General features: G+C 44.3%; 1 protein-coding gene across 2 annotated transcripts in view; it reads left to right on the top strand.

Annotated features, from left to right (window-relative positions):
- The window catches only part of tbl3 (transducin beta like 3), a 62,581-nt gene extending 44,368 nt beyond the window's left edge, over nt 1-18,213 (top strand). For both annotated transcript variants that reach the window (XM_068002836.1, XM_068002837.1), the window contains exons 20-23: nt 9,700-9,771; nt 12,507-12,665; nt 15,131-15,221; nt 17,314-18,213. In XM_068002836.1, the coding sequence (XP_067858937.1) occupies nt 9,700-9,771; nt 12,507-12,665; nt 15,131-15,221; nt 17,314-17,575 (584 nt within the window). In that variant the 3' untranslated portion in view covers nt 17,576-18,213. The remainder of the gene's footprint in view (nt 1-9,699; nt 9,772-12,506; nt 12,666-15,130; nt 15,222-17,313) is intronic.
- Nucleotides 18,214-18,472: the final 259 nt, after the last annotated feature.

Below are 18,472 nucleotides of genomic sequence, written 5' to 3'. Positions count from 1 at the left end.
CAGAAGCAAGATGATACACAGCAGCTTTCACAGTCCCTATTTTGAAATAACATTAGTGCTGAAGCGTTAGTAATTCTAATAACTTGGAATACACATCTGTGACGAAAAGCTTTACATGAAGTCAAAGTTCCACGGAGTTCTACATTTTCCTTCGCTGTGCAGCGATCCAAGAAGAAGAGAACTGCTAAGCTGACAAAAGTATTTATTCTCTGTCAGGCATGCTCTGAGCATGGAACAGTCAATCAGCACCTGCATCAGACACCTTAATTCAAATGCCTGGTACAACAGACCCTCATTCCCTTGTAGGTTAACAATCCCAAATGATTAGCTTTATCTTCTTGCAGCTTGGTAATATATATTGAGACAGATAGTGTGTATTTCATGTATATACATAGACAGGTTGGTTCTATATCCATCAGAATATGTTTGACAGCTCATGAGGATGTCACTGTACGTTTTATGTCCAAACTTTTTTAAATTCATTCATGGGATGTGGGCATCGCTGGCAAGGTCAGCATTTATTGCCCATCCCTAATTGCCCCTTGAGGGTGATGATGAGCCGCCTTGAACCGCTGCAGTCCGTGTGGTGAAGGTTCTCCCACAGTGCTGTTAGGAAGGGAGTTCCAGGATTTTGACCCAGCGACAATGAGGGAACGGCGATATATTTCCAAGTCGGGATGGTGTGTGACTTGGTGGGGAACGTGCAGGTGGTGGTGTTCCCATGAACCTGCTGCCCTTCTAGGTGGTAGAGGTCACGGGTTTGGGAGGTGCTGGTCGAAGAAGCCTTGGTGAGTTGCTGTAGTGCATCCTGTGGATGGTACACACTGCAGCCACGGTGCGCCGATGGTGAAGGGTGTGAATGTTTAAGTTGGTGGAAGGGGTGCCAATCAAGCAGGCTGCTTTGTCCTGGATGTTGTCGAGCTTCTTGAGCAGTGTTGGAGCTGCACTCATCCAGGCAAATGGAAAGTCTTCCATCACACTCCTGACTTGTGCCTTGCAGATGGTGGAAAGGCTTTGGTGAGTTAGGAGGTGAGTCACTCGCTGCAGAATACCCAGCCTCTGACCTGCTCTTGTAGCCACAGTATATATGTGGCTGGTCCAGCTAAGTTTCTGGTCAATGGTGACCCCCAGGATGTTGATGGTGGGGGATTCGGCGATGGTAATGCCGTTGAATGTCATGGGGAGGTGGTTGGACTCTCTCTTGCTGGAGATGGTCATTGCACGAATGTTACTTGCCACTTATGAGCCCAAGCCTGGATGTTGTCCAGGACTTGCTGCATGCGGGCTCGGACTGCTTCATTATCTGAGGGGTGGCGAATGGCACTGAACACTGTGCAATCAGCAGTGAACATCCCCATTTCTAACCTTATGATGGAGGGAAGGTCATTGATGAAGCAGCTGAAGATGGTTGGGCCTAGGACACTGCCCTGAGGAACTCCTGCAGCGATGTCCAGGGGTGAGATGATTGGCCTCCAACAACCACTACCATCTTCCTTTGTGCTAGGTATGACCCCAGCCACAGGAGAGTTTTCCCCCTGATTCCCATTGACTTCAACTTTACTAGGGCGGCTTGATGCCACACTCGGTCAAATGCTGCCTTGATGTCAAGGGCTGTCACTCTCACCTCATCTCTGGAATTCAGCTATTTGCCCCTATTTGGACCAAGGCTGTAATGAGGTCTGGAGCTGAGTGGTCCTGGCTGAACCCAAACTGAGCATCGGTGAGCAGGTTAGTGGTGAGTAAGTGCTGCTTGATAGCACTGTCGATGACACCCTTCATCGCTTTGCTGATGATTGAGAGTAGACTGATGGGGCGATAATTGGCCGGATTGGATTTGTCCTACTTTTTGTGGACAGGACATACCTGGGCAAGTTTCCACTTTGTTGCAAGTGTTGTAGCTGTACTGGAACAGCTTGGCTGGAGGCGCGGCTTGTTCTGGAGCACAAGTCTTCAGCGCTACAGCCGGGTCCCAAAGCCTTTGCTGTATCCAGTGCACTCAGCCGTTTCTTAATATCACGTGGAATGAATCGAATTGGCTGAAGACTGGCTTCTGTGATGGTGGGGCTATCGGGAGGAGGCTGAGATGGATCATCCCCATTTTGCTTTTGTTGTTTGTATTGTGGCATTGAATACTAGTTGCGTGGGAATTTCTTACACCTGTTGGGAGAATCCTTGGCGTGGATAGAATACAGGTCAATTTGAAAGTAGATTATTATTCTTCCTGATGGTCCAGAGGATTATCAGTCCTCCATACCATAAAGAGGATTTATAATTATCTTGTTTTGCCACTCCCAAGAGATTGTGGCTGTGAGGGAGGGTGTAGGAAGCATCTAGTCATGATGCTGCAGGCATCATGAGTGTGGGCCAGGCCTGATGGACCAGTTGGTTATTTCCTGCCCGTCATTTCTGCTTGCTCATATCCTTGAATTTTTTTCCCTTTGATCACACCTATTACACTCTGATTCTCATGTGGAAGAGTTAGTGTAGTAGAGAAGAATCTCTTGTTAATATATACTCACCTGAAGTGAGTAAACAATTCTAATGAATTAAATCATACTTGAGTCTATTTGTCACACATTTAACAGCAATTACATACGTATGTCAGGAGCACTGCCTCAGCAGCCATCATTTTATCACCGTGCTATATCCTATCCCACAATTGAACAGGATGCAGTGAAGGGCAACTAAATTGATAGTTGGGATGGCCACCTGAATTATGAGGAGAGGCTGCAGAAATTGGGAATGTTTACACTGGAGAAGAGAAGACCTGGGTGATCTAATTGTAGTATTCAAGATCATAAAAGGTATCGCCAAGATAAATGTTCAGCATAGTCACAGATTTTACAAACTTAGGGGAAGGGAAAAGCAGCTTAGATTTAAGTGGGGTGGTGAATGGCTGGAGTGGACTACCAAGTGAGACAGTGGGGCTGTTTGTATCAACATTCGAGAGAGTTGGATAAGCAAAAAATTTGATAGGGAGTTATCAGGAGATATGGAGGCGATCTTCAACTTCCAGCTGCCCATTTCTGAAATAGGTGGCGAGGGACCTCGGTTGCCCCATTGATGCCCAAAGCCTGCCTAATGCAATTTTCAAGCAGCACATTTGCCTGTATCGGGCGGGAGCCTGCTTAACAATGCAAATCAGGGTAATATGCCATTTGTAGGACCCCGTTTGCAATTTCAGATACAAATGAGCAGAGCGTTTGCCACCCTCACTCCACCCATTTTTATCAAGCCTTGCGCAGTTCAAGAAAAGGCCCCAACATTTTTAAATTTTATTTTGGGGGGCTAGTAGGAGCAGGAGCAGGAGCAGGAGCAGGAGCAGGAGCCACTAAAATACTGTGGGCTGCCATCATCTCATACTTAACCCCCTCCAGGATCAACTTCTCCCTGGCCCCGCTTCCTGGCCCAGCTTGTCAGCTGACTTGGTGTGGGACCCCGCCTACTTCACGCCTGCCCACATCCGCCGAGCAGCAGTGGGGTGCCCGCAGCTTGCCGGCAGCAATCAAATCAGGTCCAAACCCGAAAATTGTTTGGGCTTCAGGCCCATTTTGGGCGGAAATCTAAAATTGCCCTCATGACATTTCGTAGACACCGTTCTTTTCTGGTCTGCGATGGTGTTTTCATTTTCTGTATATTCCTATATAAAATATTGATTGCTGGCTTGGGTAATACCCTGGTGAATGAATTTCTCAGTTCATTATTCTCATCATGATGCTTCTTCATAATTTCACATTTCACTTAAGTTTTTAAAAGATTGGACATAAAGATAATGATTTAAGTGAAGGAGCCAAGGGAATCAGACATGTAGAAAGGGTGACAAAATTCTAAATGAAAGTTTTGTGTAAGTTTAGCAGAGGTTTTGGAGTACTGTGACATCTAAATCTCCTGGGAATGAATCTCCACCAATGTTCAGGGTGATGATGTGGAAAATTCTTACAAACCTGGTTAAAAGATGAAAATTTAGGCAGATTAAAAAAAATAGATTCTGTTAACGAGGTGTCACAATTTTCAAGTTTTTGCACTAGTGCTGAACCAGAAAGACTATCGGACACTCTTGTAAGCAGACCTGGTGTCCCCTGTGATCCAGAGTGTATTGTTTATTGTCCAATGTCTCGTTAAATGATTGTGTGACCCAAGGATGGTAAATAAACCCTTGCTATATATACCGGCTACTGTAATATAGCACATGCCACCAAGTGTGGTCTCCTGCTTTTACAGAAAGCAGACTGAAAAGCACTCTATGGAGACAGGATACAATTACAAACCAATAAACTGATTTATGTTGCATAAAATGCATGAATGAACAGAATACAGTTTTCAGTGAGATCCGTCAATTTCCTATACTGCTCAGTTCATGAATAAGCAATAAAGACACAAACTTACTGATGCTCCAGGCATATGACCACTTTCAAGCTAGCTATATCAAAGTTAGCTGGTCCTGAATTTCTGTTATAGGCTACTTGGGTTCACTTGGCCACTCTGTGTTTAAGGTCAAAGATTTGATCTACCATGCTGTCAATTACCAAGGACTCCAAATTGAACCCACCCTGAGACTTTTTTTAAATTCGTTCATGGGATGTGGACATCACTGGCGAGGCCAGCATTTATTGCCCCTTGAGAAGGTGGTGCTAAGCCGCCGCCTTGAACCGCTGCAGTCGATGTCCCACAGTGCTGTTAGGTAGGGAGTTCCAGGATTTTGACCCAGCAACAATGAAGCAACGGCGATATATTTCCAAGTCGGGATGGTGTGTGACTTGGAGGGGAGCATGCAGGTGGTGGTGTTCCCATGTGCCTGCTGCCCTTGTCCTTCTAAGTGGTAGAGGTTTGGGAGGTGCTGTCGAAGAAGCCTTGGCGAGTTGCTGCAGTGCATCCTGTGGAGGGTACACACTGCAGCCACAGTGCACCGGTAGTGAAGGCAGCGAATGTTAGGGTGTGAATGGGGTTCCAGTCAAGTAGGCTGCTTTGTCCTGGATGGTGTCGAGCTTCTTGAGTGTTGTTGGAGCTGCACTCATCCAGGCAAGTGAAGAGTATTCCATCATACTCCTGACTTGTGCCTTGTAGGTGGTGGAAAGGCTTTGGGGAGTCAGGAGGTGAGTTACTCGCCGCAGAATACCCAGCCTCTGATCTCCTCTTGTAGCCACGGCATTTATATGGCTGGTCCAGTTAAGTTTCTGGTCAGTGGTGACCCTCAGATGTTGATTGTGGGGGATTCGGTGATGGTAATGCCGTTGAATGTCAAGGGGAGGTGGTTAGACTCTCTCTTGTTGGAGATGGTCATTGCCTGGCACTTGTCTGGCATGAATGTTACTTGCCACTTATCAGCCCAAGCCTGGATGTTGTCCAGGTCTTGCTGCATGCAGGCACGGACTGCTTCATTATCTGAGGGGTTGTGAATGGAACTGAACACTGCAATCATTAGCGAACATCCCCATTTCTGACCTTATGATGGAGGGAAAGTCATTGATGAAGCAGCTGAAGATGTTTAGGCCTAGGACACTGCCCTGAGGAACTCCTGCATCAATGTCCTGGGGCTGAGATGATTGGCCTCCAACAACCACTACCATCTTCCTTTGTGCTCGGTATGACTCCAGCCACAGGAGAGTTTTTCCCCGATTCCCATTGACTTCAATTTTACTCGGGCTCCTTGGTGCCACACTCGGCCAAAAGCTGCCTTGATGTCAAGGGCAGTTACTCTCACCTCACCTCTGGAATTCAGCTCTTATGTCCATGTTTGGACCAAGGCTGTAATGAAGTCTGGAGGCGAGTGGTCCTGGCGGAACCCAAACTGAGCGTCGGTGAGCAGGTTATTGGTGAGTAAGTGCTGCTTGATAGCACTGTCGACGACACCTTCCATCACTTTGCTGATGATTGAGAGTAGACTGATGGGGCGGTAATTGGCTAGATTGGATTTGTCCTTTATGTGGACAGGACATACCTGGGCAATTTTCCACATTGTCGGGTAGATGCCAGTGTTGTAGCTGTACTGGAACAGCTTGACTAGAGGCGCAGCTAGTTCTGGAACACAAGTCTTCAGCACTACAGCCGGTGTGCTGTATCCAGTGCGCTTAGCCGTTTCTTGATATCATGTGGAGAGAATCGAATTGTGGGCAAATAATAAGCTTTTCATTGTCCCAACTGCCCCATCCTACTCTGTCACTGACTTTCCTGCCAAGCGTGCCCCCTGGGGGCTAATCTAGCCAATCTCCTTCCTGTCCCATTCACTCCTCCCAGTGCTGATCATGTGGACTCTGCCAGCGGATCAGCTATCATCGCCCATCTCCGCATCTCCCTCCAGAATGTCCTTTCACTTGTGAACAAAGCCCTTGCCATCCATGAGCTTATTGTGGATGATTGCATCGACATCATAGTCTTCACGGAAACCTGGCTGACGCCTCCCCAGCTGGATATAGCTTCCACCACTTGCCCCACCCAGATTGTCACGGTGGTGGTGTGGCCCTTATCAGCAAATCACTTTGGTCTGTCTCCCTTCTCCTCCTTTGAGCATCTCACCTTGTTCCACCCCTCTTACCTCTCTTTTAAAATCTTTGTTCTCTACCACCCACCCCTGCCCCCCGCCCCCACAATTACCACGCCAAGTTTCTCACCAAGATATCTTCACTGCTTTCCTCCCTCAGCCTCTGCACCGAGCGTGATCTCAACTTCCACCTCAACTCATCATGCTCTCTCTCCTCTGAGTTCACTGCCCTCCTATTCTCCCTTAATCTCTCCCTCCTTATAAACTCCCTTACGGCCACCCCCTTGATCTTGCCATCTCACTTGGCCTCTCTACTCCCATCGTGTCAATCACTGATCAGGCCATTTCTGATCACTTCCTTATATCCCTCTCCACCCACATCCCCCTTCCCCCCCTCCCAACCCCACTTCCTTCTATGTTCGCCCCTGGGAAAAACTCTTTTCCCCTCCCCTCCGCCCCCCCCCCCCCCCCCCGCAAAGTCACTTACAACAGCACTTTCAAATTTCCTGCTGTCTAGCCATTGGCCCTCCATTCACCATGACATTTCTGCAGCTACCGATCTGCTCAGTCATACTCTCACCTCCACCTTTGATGCCCTTGCCCCTATTAAAACCATTAATCTTTCTCATCCTGGTCGTTATCCCTGGTACGGCCCTCATATCCGCTCCCTTAAGTCCAAGTGATGCAGACTTGAATGTTTATGGTGGACAACTGGTTTAGCCATTCATCGCCAGATTTGGCTGGATCACAGAAAGCATTATTGGGTCCTGCTCTCCTCTGCCAAAACTGTTCACTATTCTTGGATCATCATCCTGGAATACAAAGATCACCCCCGGCTTCTCTTCACTACAAACCGTCTTCTTATACCCTGCTCCTCTGCCTCCCCCATCCTCACCTGCAACAGCAAGTGTGAGGAGCTCATGGACTTCTTTGTCACTAAGATTGAAACCATCTGTTCAGCTGCCTCTGTCGCTTCCCTCCCTTCCCCTAGCCCACCGAGCCAAACTTCCCCTACGGTTCCACCTTGCCCTAGCCCTGAACTTGCATCTTTCTCTAGTTTCTCTCCTGTCCCCTCATGCCCTCTCCGAGCTCATCTTGACCATGAGACCCATCTCTCCTATCTTCCCTCATGCCCTCTCCGAGCTCATCTTGACCATGAGACCCATCTTGTGCTCCCTCAACCCTATTCCCTCCAAACTGCTGACCACACAACTTCCCTTCCTGGTCCCCATGTTAGTTGATATTGTTAACGGTTCCCTCTCCTCAGGCACTGTCCCCCTCCCCTTCACATCTGCCATCATCACCCACCCATGACTCCTCTGACCTTGTAAACAACCACCCCGTCTCCAACCTCCTCTTTCCTCTCAAGTCCTTGAACGTGTTGTCGCTTCCCAAATCTGTGTCCATCTTTCCCGCAACTCTATGTTTGAATCCCTCCAATCAGGTTTCTGCTGCTGCCACAGTACTGTAACAGCCCTTATCAAAGTCACAAATGACATCCAGTGTGACTCTGACGATGGTAAACTATCCTTCTTGCAGCCTTTGACATGATTGACCACACCATCCTCCTCCAATATCTCTCCTCCGTCATCCAGCTGGATGAGACTGCGTCGCCTGGTTCCATTCTTATCTATCCAGTCGTAGCCAGAGAATCACATGCAATGGCTTCTCTTCCCACTCCTGCACTGTTATCTCTGGAATCCCACAAGGATCTATCCTTGGCCCCCTTCTATTTTTCATCTAATGCTTACATCTAATGCTCATCTAAAACGACATCATGCAAAAACAAGACGTCAGTTTCTACATGTATGCAGCTCTACCTCACCACCACCTCCCTTGACCCTCCACTGTGTCTGATTTGTCACACTGCTTGTCTGACAAGACCAAAGCCATTGTCTTCGGTCCCCGCCACGAATTCCATCCCTCTCCCTGGCCCCTGCCTGAGGCTGAATCAGACTGTTCACAATTTTGGCGTCCTATTTGACTCCGAGTTGAGTTTCTGGCCACAAATCCACTCCATCACCAAGACTGCCTACTTCCACCTCCATAACATTGCCCATCTCCGTCCCTGCCGCAGCTCATCTACTACTGAAAACCCTCATCCATGCCTTTGTTACCTTTAGACTTGACTATTCCGATGCTCTCCTGGCTAGCCTCCCATCTCCCACCCTCCATAAACTTGAGCTCATCCAAAGCTGCTGCCCATATCCTAACTCGCAACAAATCCCATTCACCCACCACCCCTGTGCTCGCTGACCTACGTTGGCTCCTAGTCCGGGAATGTCTCAATTTTAAAATTCTTATCCTTGTTTTCAAATCCTCACCCCTCCCTATCTCTGTAACCTCCTCCGGCCCTACAACCTGCTGAGATCTCTGCGCTTCTCCAATTCTGGCCTCTTGCACATCCCCGATTTTTAATCGCTCCACCATTGGCGGCCGTGCCTTCATCTGCCTAGGCCCTAAGCTCTGGAATTACCTCCCTAAACCTCTCCGCCTCTCTACCTCATTCCTCCTTTTAAGACGCTCCTTAAGACCTACCTTTTTGACCAAGCTTTTGGTCACCTGTCCTAATGTCTCCTTATGTGGCTTGATGTCAAATTTTGTTTGATAATCGCTCCTATGAAGTACCTTGGGACGTTTTACCATGTTAAATGCGCTATATAAGTGCAAGTTGGCTATTAGCATCGAATGGACACCATCTTTGTTGATTGCCCAAGATGCTTATTAATGACTAGTCATTTCAACTGAGTGACCTCTTGGGGCCCTTCCATTGTTTCAAAGCTGCTTATTAAAAATAATCAGTTTTGATGCTATCACATCTCTCTTTGGGTAGCTAATTAACACTTCAAATTACCATGGCAACCAGACTAGTTTCATGTCTGGCTTAATGTTCGTACAACCAGTTCAATCTAATTACAGAAATATTATAAACTTAAAATTTCAATTCAGGCAGTACAGTTAAAAGCCAAAATATTATACTAGATTATCACAAAAGTCTTTTTAAACCTATTGTAATTTGTATTGACGTGTTAATTGTCCTGTTAAATGTAACTTTTTAATATATATTAAAGAAAAATTGAAACTGTGCAAATTATAGCTATCAGCTGAGCAATGATAAATAATTGCAGGGATAAATTAAAACCTTTTTGAAAATATTCTGCATGTAAAGTTGAAGTATTTTAATATGAAGTAATGTTGAGTCCCCATTTATTTTTTCCTAGCTATTCTTGGCGAATCTAATGGGCAAGAAAGGCTGGAATCAACAATCCTCAAGTTGCGACAAGATCAAAAAGGTATGGGAGTGAATTACATGTGTCATAAGTATTTCCTGTTGGAAATGTTGGAGGTGTAGCAGATATATATGAAAATACAAGTTACAAGAAAGTTACAAAGGGATATAGACTAAGTGAGGGGGCAAAACTATGGCAGATGGAGTTCAATGTGGGGAAGTGTGAGATCATCCACTTTCGATCTGACAAATTAGCATGTTTTCTTAATGATAAGAGACTTGGACACCTCAGTCCCTTTGCTGCTCCATGTACACAAATCACTAAAAGCTGGTGCACCAGTACAAAAAGTAATTAAAAAGGCTAATGAAATATTGGCCGTTATCTCAAGGGGGTTGGAATTCAAACGTGAGGGAGTGATGCTTCAGCTGTACAGAAACCTTGGTCAGACTCCATCTGGAGTACTGCTTTCAGGTTTGGACACCAGGGCTTAAAGGGTTAAATTATGAGGCCAGGTTGAGAGAGGTGATCTGATCGAGGTATTTAAAATGATTAAGGGTTTCGATAGAAACTATTTCCTCAGGCAGAGGTATCCAGAAAAAAGGAGCCTAATCTTTAAATTAGAGCTAGGCCATTCAGGAATGAAATCAGGAAGCAGTTTGTCACACAATGGGTGGAGGAAATCTGGAACTTGCTCCCCCAAAAGGCTGTAGATATTAGGTTAATTGAAATTTTCAAGACTGAGATTGATAGATTTTTGTTACATAAGGGTATCGAGGAATATGGAACAAAGGCAGTTAATTGGAGTTGAGGTACAGATCTGCCATGATCTAATTGAATGGCAGAATAGGTTCGAGGGGCTGAATGGCCTACTCCTGATCCTATGCTTCTATGTACGTGAAGCACGGTCGATCTGCCAGTCGTGAGAAGGGAAAAATGGGTTCACACATGGAGTCTAGACACCCGCCAGCGCTGTGCACTTGACAAAAGGTCTCCAACTCAACTATCAGCTCACCTCCCCACCTCCGAGACATGTCAAACCCAACTCGCTTCACTGCTGTGAAGAATATGGAGGGTTTAGTTAAGGTCTAGTTACTAAAATCAATATTAAGGCCTGCAATTTGCAGATCATTTAACATATTTACTCCCTGTCTGTGATTGGTCATAACTGTTGGTTACTCCCTCCTTAACCTCATTCTCTTTTCCAGCTTTATTAGAATGCCTGTTTATCTCTCTCCGCCTTCAGATTTAATGAAGGCTACATACCTGAAACATCAGAACCTGTCTTTCCTCTCCACATATGCTGACTGACGTGTGTATCCAGCATCTTCTGTCCATACTTCTCACATTATTTGTTTAAATTAATACACATCTAAGATGTGGACTGGCTGTGTTAAGGGCTGCACTGTGTTGTGATATAATCGGTTGTCAGGTTCGTAAATTCTGTTCAGTGTGTTTAGAAAATTGGAAAGCAAAGTTTATATTCCTCACCGTTTTTTCTTCCTCCTTCACCTAGCTGTTTAACAGCTTCTGTGCCAACTGAAGTTTGTGTACGTTTGATCAACTGGCAGACCTTACATGTGAAAATACTGCTGGAAATATTTTGTAATTAAAAAAAAAGAAACACTTGCATTTATATAACTCCTTACACGATCTCATGATGTCCCAAAGCGCTTGAAAGCCAATTATTTTTCTTTTATAAACAACAATAATGACTGCCTATTCTCGTGTCACTGGCATATAAGGCATGATTTCTTTTCCCAATAACTAAGTTGTATGCACAGGTTTTCTTTTTGTTTTCATTTAAATTAAATACATTTTTGAAGCGTAGTCACTATTGTAATGTAGGAAACATGGCAGCCAATTTGCGCACAGCAAGGTCCCACACATAGCAATGAGATAATCTGCTTTAGTGATAGTGGTTGAGGGATAAATATTGGCCAGGACACGGGGGAAAACTCCCCTACTCTTCTTCAAAATAATGCCGTGGGATCTTTTACGTCCACCTGAGAAGGCAGATGGTTTAACGTCTCATCCAAAAGGTGGCACCTCCAACAGTGTAACACTCCCTCAGTACTGCACTGAAGTGTCAGCCTAGATTTTGTGCTTGTCTCAATAATTAATAAAGCTAATTCTGGTTCCTTAGAGGTAGGTGGGAGTTAGTTTATACATTTTTTAGGTCCAATTTGCTATCCAAACTGATCATTTCTGAATGGGTATGTAAGCCAGTGAGGTCCATGTTGAGGTGGTTTTGATCCTGAGTTGACTCAGCCAGGTGGAATCTCCCTGATACAGACTCCACTGCTGAATGCCTGTCACCCAAAATACAATTACCGCCTACGCTCCACACTCCTGTTGCCACTTGATTTTTCTTGTAACTACTGCTCCCTGGCTCTTGAATGCTGGTGAGCTGAAATTGAAGCCAAAATTTAAATGAAAACAAAGAAAACCTGTGCATACAACTCAGTTATTGGGAAAAGAAATCTTGCCTTATATGCCAGTGACACGAGAATAGGCAGTCATTATTGTTGTTAATAAAAGAAATAATTATATGTCCTGGAATTGAGAGACCATGTACTAAATCACCACAACAACTTCATACTTTGGCTTCCCAGACAATGATTGGCCAGTCCCGACTGGTGTTAGGTCTTTTGTTGTACCTCCTGATGTGGTTATGTTGACTGTTACATGATCGTTTTTTTCTAAATCTGTACTCCCAGTGCACGTCCCAAGAGGCCACCACATGTAATAAAAAGGCATTAAAAAAAATTGACAATAATTAATTTGGTTTTTTTCCCTAGAATCTGTGTTAAGGTTCTGCATGCTATGGAACACAAACTCCAAAAACTGCCATGAAGCTCAGTCAGTCATCCAGATCCTTCTAAGAAACGAAACTCCCGAGCAACTTCTCCAATACAATGGGATTAAGGCTGCTCTAGAGGGACTGATCCCCTATACTGGTAATTAGACTATTGTGCTGTCGATTTGATTTTATTTTTGCTTAACTGATACTGACAGACAGCAAATGTACCTGTGTGCAGCAAAATGTCATCACTGTTCAGTATTAATGGATTGAAGAGATACATGATTTATAAAATGTGGGCAATTAGTTCCAGTTCATTTCTTCTTCCTCGCCTCAAGGTGCCACCTCCCTCAAGCAAAGTCTATGGGCCCTGACAACATCCCGGCTGTAATGCTGAAGACTTGTGCTCCAGAACTAGCCGTGCCTCTAACCAAGCTGTTCAAGTACAGCTACAAAACTGGCATCTACCCAATAAAGTGGAAAATTGCCCAGGTATGTCCTGTTGACAAAAAGCAGGACAAATCCAATCTGGCCAATTACCGCCCCATCAGTTTACTCTCAATCATCAGCAAAGTGATGGAAAGTGTCATTGACAGTGCTATCAAGCGGCACTTACTCACCAATAACCTGCTCACTAATGCTCAGTTTGGGTTCCGCCAGGACCACTCGGCTCCAGACCTCATTACAACCTTGGTCCATACATGGACAAAAAAGCTGAATTCCAGAGGTGAGGTGAGAATGACTGCCCTTGACATCAAGGCAGCATTTGACCGAGTGTGGTATCAAGGAGCACTAGTAAAATTGAAGTCAATGGGAATCAGGCGGAAAACCCTCCAGTGGCTGGAGTCACACCTAGCACAGAGGAAGATGGTAGTGGTTGTTGGAGGCCAATCATCTCAGCCCCTGGACATTGCTGCAGGAGTTCCTCAAGGCAATGTCCTAGGCCCAACCATCTTCAGCTGCTTCATCAATGACCTTCCCTCCATCATAAGGTCAGAAGTGGGGATGTTTGCTGATGATTGCACAGTGTTCAGTTCCATTCACAATCCCTCAGATAATGAAGCAGTCCGAGCCCGCATGCAGCAAGACCTGGACAACATTCGGACTTGGGCTGATAAGTAACATTCGTGCCAGGCAATGACTATCTCCAACAAGAGAGAGTCTAACCACCTCCCCTTGACATTCAACGGCATTACCATCACCGAATCCCCCACCATCAACATCCTGGGGGGTCACCATTGACCAGAAACTTAACTGGACCAGCCACAAGAGCAGGTCAGAGGCTGGGTATTCTGCAGCGAGTGACTCACCTCCTGACTCCCCAAAGCCTTTCCACCATCTACAAGGCACAAGTTAGGAGTGTGATGGAATACTCTCCACTTGCCTGGATGAGTGTAGCTCCAACAACACTCAAGAAGCTCGACACCATCCAGGACAAAGCAGCCCGTTTGATTTGCACCCCATCTACCACCCTAAACATTCACTCCCTTCACCATCGGCGCACCATGGCTGCAGTGTGTACCATCCACAGGATGCTCTGCAGCGACTCGCCAAGGCTTCTTTGACAGTACCTCCCAAACCCATGACCTCTACCACCTAGAAAATACAAGGGCAGCAGGCACATGGGAACAACACCACCTGCACGTTCCCCTCCAAGTCACACACCATCCCGACTTGGAAATATATCGCCGTTCCTTCATCGTCGCTGAATCAAAATTCTGGAACTCCCTTCCTAACAGCACTGTGGGAGAACCTTCACCACACGGACTGCAGCGGTTCAAGAAGGCGGCTCACCACCACCTTCTCAAGGGCAATTAGGAATGGGCAATAAATGCTGGCCTCGCCAGCGATGCCCACCATGAATTTTTTTTTAAAAGTTTGAGTCTAGCTGGTGAATGCCAGTAAGGCATTAAATCATGGGTGGGGGTGGGGGAGTGGCAGGTGCACCACAGCAAAACCAAATCTTGTCCTCGCCCAACGCCAGCATATGAACTTTTCTAGCAGGGTTAACAGGATAGTGATGAAGAGGAAGAGGGTAGTCTGTTTTATTCCTCCTGGCTGTTTTTGTTTCTTCCTGCCCTCCCTAACCCCATGTCGGATGAAATATTTCATGTCACACTATTGTATTGCTCAAGAAGCTTGGTCTCAGAGGACCGCGTTACAAGACTGTTGTTAGCAACGCTGGTCAAAAATAATTGTAAGCTAATGAGACCAGGTTCAAACTAGACTTTCTGGGTAGCTCTCGCCGAGTACCTAGAACTACAACCTTCTGGGAATTTTTAATGATCGCTTTTTTGAAATTAGTTTTTTTTGGTTGGAAGCAATTATCCTGGATATTTTTTTAAAATTAAAGTTCTTGTGTTTTTCCTTCCCCTTTGCTAGTCTCTGGTCCCTGTACAAATGCAGTATTCCCTGTCTGACAGGCCCAGTGCCTAAAATATCACCATGGCTGTTTTTTTTTCCTCTGTTGAATTTGTTTTCTCATTCATAGAATGTGCTGCTCCTGGTATGATTATTCTTTGTACATCAGTTTTAGGCAGAGTCTGAAAATAGTTGGAACTGAATTTTCTTGCACTGTAATTAGTTCTTTGAAGTTCATTGCCTTTTATTGAATGCTTCCAGAGCGACATTTCCAGAGAGTCAGCAGATTGCTGCAGGCCTCTATGTTTTTGGATTATATGTGGCAGAATATGAGACTGACTGGTGAATCCAGGTATGTACTAGCTATAAATAACTAAAAAGAGCAGAGGTATGGCAGTGTTTGTATTTAACTGGGTCGTGCAGTAGATTGGAAAATTCACGTCTTCTGTTATTTCCCAAGTGAATTGGTTTGGCAGAGTCTCAACTTCTTCTATTGGATACATGTCACAGCACAAGACTACATATAATTAACTAATTGGAACTGTTTGAGAAAACTCTGGGGCCATAAAGATGGCTGGGCAGGAAATTGTGAAGAGGGGAAGAATAGGAATGTGAACGAAGTACAGAACAAGAAAAGAAAATCTTGCATCCCTTATCTTTTAATGGTTTCTGCCTCTGCCATAATAACAAAAGTTGCAAATGACATCCTCTGTGACTGATGGACTGACTTGTGCATTATCGTGCGACCTCTCTGTAGCCTTTGACGACACCATCCTCCTCCAACACCTCTCCTCCGTTGTCCAGCTTAGTGGAACTGATTTCGCTTGGTCCCACTCTTGCCTCTTCGATCGTAGCCAGGACACCTCCAGCAATAGCTTCTCTTCCCATCATCGTACCATTACCTTTGCAATCCCCCAAGGATATATCCTTGGTCCCCTCCTCATCCACATGCTGCCTCTTAGAGATATTATCCACAGACATCAGTCCAATACCCACTCCCTCCCCTCATTACTGACAGACACTAGGAATCCAGCGGTGTGCCAAATCTCATATTTCATTCCTTAGTTCTGGAAACCTCCAGGTTCTACCTGCCCCCAGCACCAATTCCTAGTGTTACTGGAGCTGAGGACTGCCCCCAGTGCAGCTAAAGCCCCAACCCTTCCCTAGCATTGTTAAGTAGCGAATGCCCCCCCCCCCACTGGTATATTGTGCATGCCATCTTGCTGTATATCTTCATTTTAGAAAAGGCAAGGGATACAAATTAAATACATACAGATTTAAAAATGTGTTTAAAAATTTGGAATTTTAACTGAATAATAGACCAAGTTGTAGAATTCAGGCCCCAAAGCACTGGTAAGGGTGAAAACTGGTAAAACTAATTAGAAAATAGGCCAATAAATCAGTGGCCCTGATGTTATGCCCTACACAGCATAAACACCCGTATTAAAAAAAAATGTATCTTCAGTGCTGCAGGGATCTGATTTTATATATTTTATATATTTTCCTGGTAGTAGTTTGAGAGAGAGGCAAGAACTGGCAAAAGTTCTAAAACTAAACAGAAAATAGATTAGTCCATTAATAAAAATAACCTTGACGTCAAATTATTTGGGTTGGACAGTTCCTTCCGTATCCTTTAACAGATTCATAAAGCTATGTCCGACAATTAACTTCATTTATTATTGTTTCAAAACATTTATCTTAAAACTTCATACAGAGAGAAACACACAAGTCTCACGTCTAAAACTTGCGTGTACAGGATTTTTAGCAGGAAATTGTGAGCACAGCTTATCCAAGCCTGTTCACGCTATCTGGTCTTGAAGGTAGTCAAGCTCCTACTGAGTGAAACGTTGTATCTCTTTTTATACTGTTTTTCTTTTATTGCCTAGTTCCTGCTGGATATTTTATGGGTGCTTTATGACCCATGGATCTTTGAACAGATTGCCGGACAATTACGGGGGACCTCATGTCCTGTTTCACCATACCGTCAGCTGCTATCTTTGCTTTTCCCGAGCCATAGTCTTTGTTATACAAACCTTTGATGTTATGCACTATAGTAAAAGGAGCCTATTGCCTTTTTTATACTACAGTAATTTCCTTCTCTTATACTCCCCCCTGCTGTGGTCAAAAGCCTATGTTTTAAAAGCCTATTTTTCAACCTAACAACCATTTTAGCTCCATATTGTATTAATACCATCTAGCTTATTTATTTAATAATCTATATGTGCCTGTCCTTACAGTACAATATCTGTCTCCAATATTATTGGTGTCATTGAAGGGAAAAGATAGGATTTGTGAGCACACAGTTTAAATCATTTCTGTCTAGATTAACTGTTCTGTCTTTGTTCTGCATTAGAATAATGTAAAAACATTGATTAAAAAATATCTACAGTTGGTACTCTGTATTTTTTAAAATTTGTTTTCAAAATCTAACTTTTTTTCCCTAGTGACCCTGATACACAAGCCGAAGAAATGGAGATTGAGTCATTCTATCCAATGGATAAAACAACTACTGGGGCCAAAAAAGCAGCGATTATACCAACATACAGTTGCACCCACGGAAACAAGGATCAGGAGTCTGAGCAAAGTGAGGATAGTGACAGTGACACTAGTGCATCAAACAAAGGAAATAGCAAACGCTTGTACAAACAGAAGCACATCCAACCCCCTAGGAAGAACTTTAAAGAGAATTTGGAGCCTCCAACATAAAGTGAGTGTGATTCAGAGGAAGAAGGAAATTCAGATGATCTAATAGAAAATGCAGCTATGAGAAAAATAAAACAAAGACAACCTAGCATCAGAAAGAAGACCAAATCAGGCAAGACGAACTGGTGCTGTGTCAGGGCGTCTGATGTGCTGTAATCATCTGGATGTTCTGTAAAATTCCTTCATGATAATTGATTTGTAGTTGATGAAGCTGTTCAGGCTTTGAAGCCTAATACCATGACATTTAGAGTTTTAAGCCAGGTATATTGAGAGTTACAGATTCCATTCATTTCTGTTGAAATAGTGATGTGATCTTAAAAAAAAATGCAAAGACAATTTAAATTTTATACTTTCAAACAAATTTTATAATGTCTCCATAATGCTAAACACAAATATTTAATTATGGTTTCTGTGTAATCGCCACTGGATAGAACATTGGTTTTGATGTTGTAAAAGCTATCTGAATGCAGTACTATTACAGCTCATATTAGCTTGCTTTAGTGATATTGAAAAAGACTTGATTACAATTTATCTTCATAGTTTTCACTATTTAAATATTCATTGTTTTGTGCTTTGGCGCACTATTTGTTAGTACTTTCTACTAAAGGGTGCATTTTAATTTGCACTTTAATTCTATTGTGTATTGATGTAAAACTGCAGCATTTATATTTTCAAAACTAAACGCAGTGAGCCCTCTTTCTCCCCTCCCCCCCCCCTTCTCTAAGCCTCCCTCAATTCCAGTCAGTAAAACATTCCTTTATATGGATCACATGTAATCAATCAGATAGAGATGATTCAGGGCAATTGGTGTCATTCATCCTCCTGCTGAGATGGAATGTTTAAAATTGCAGCTAAAATCCACAAATGTACGACCCTATGGTCAAGCACCCTGTCACTCAA

Source organism: Heptranchias perlo, chromosome 22, assembly GCF_035084215.1.
Source record: "Heptranchias perlo isolate sHepPer1 chromosome 22, sHepPer1.hap1, whole genome shotgun sequence".
Taxonomy (NCBI): Eukaryota; Metazoa; Chordata; class Chondrichthyes; order Hexanchiformes; family Hexanchidae; genus Heptranchias; species Heptranchias perlo.
The sequence above is the reverse complement of the archived record's forward strand: the minus strand, read 5'-3'. Positions and strand labels throughout refer to the sequence as shown.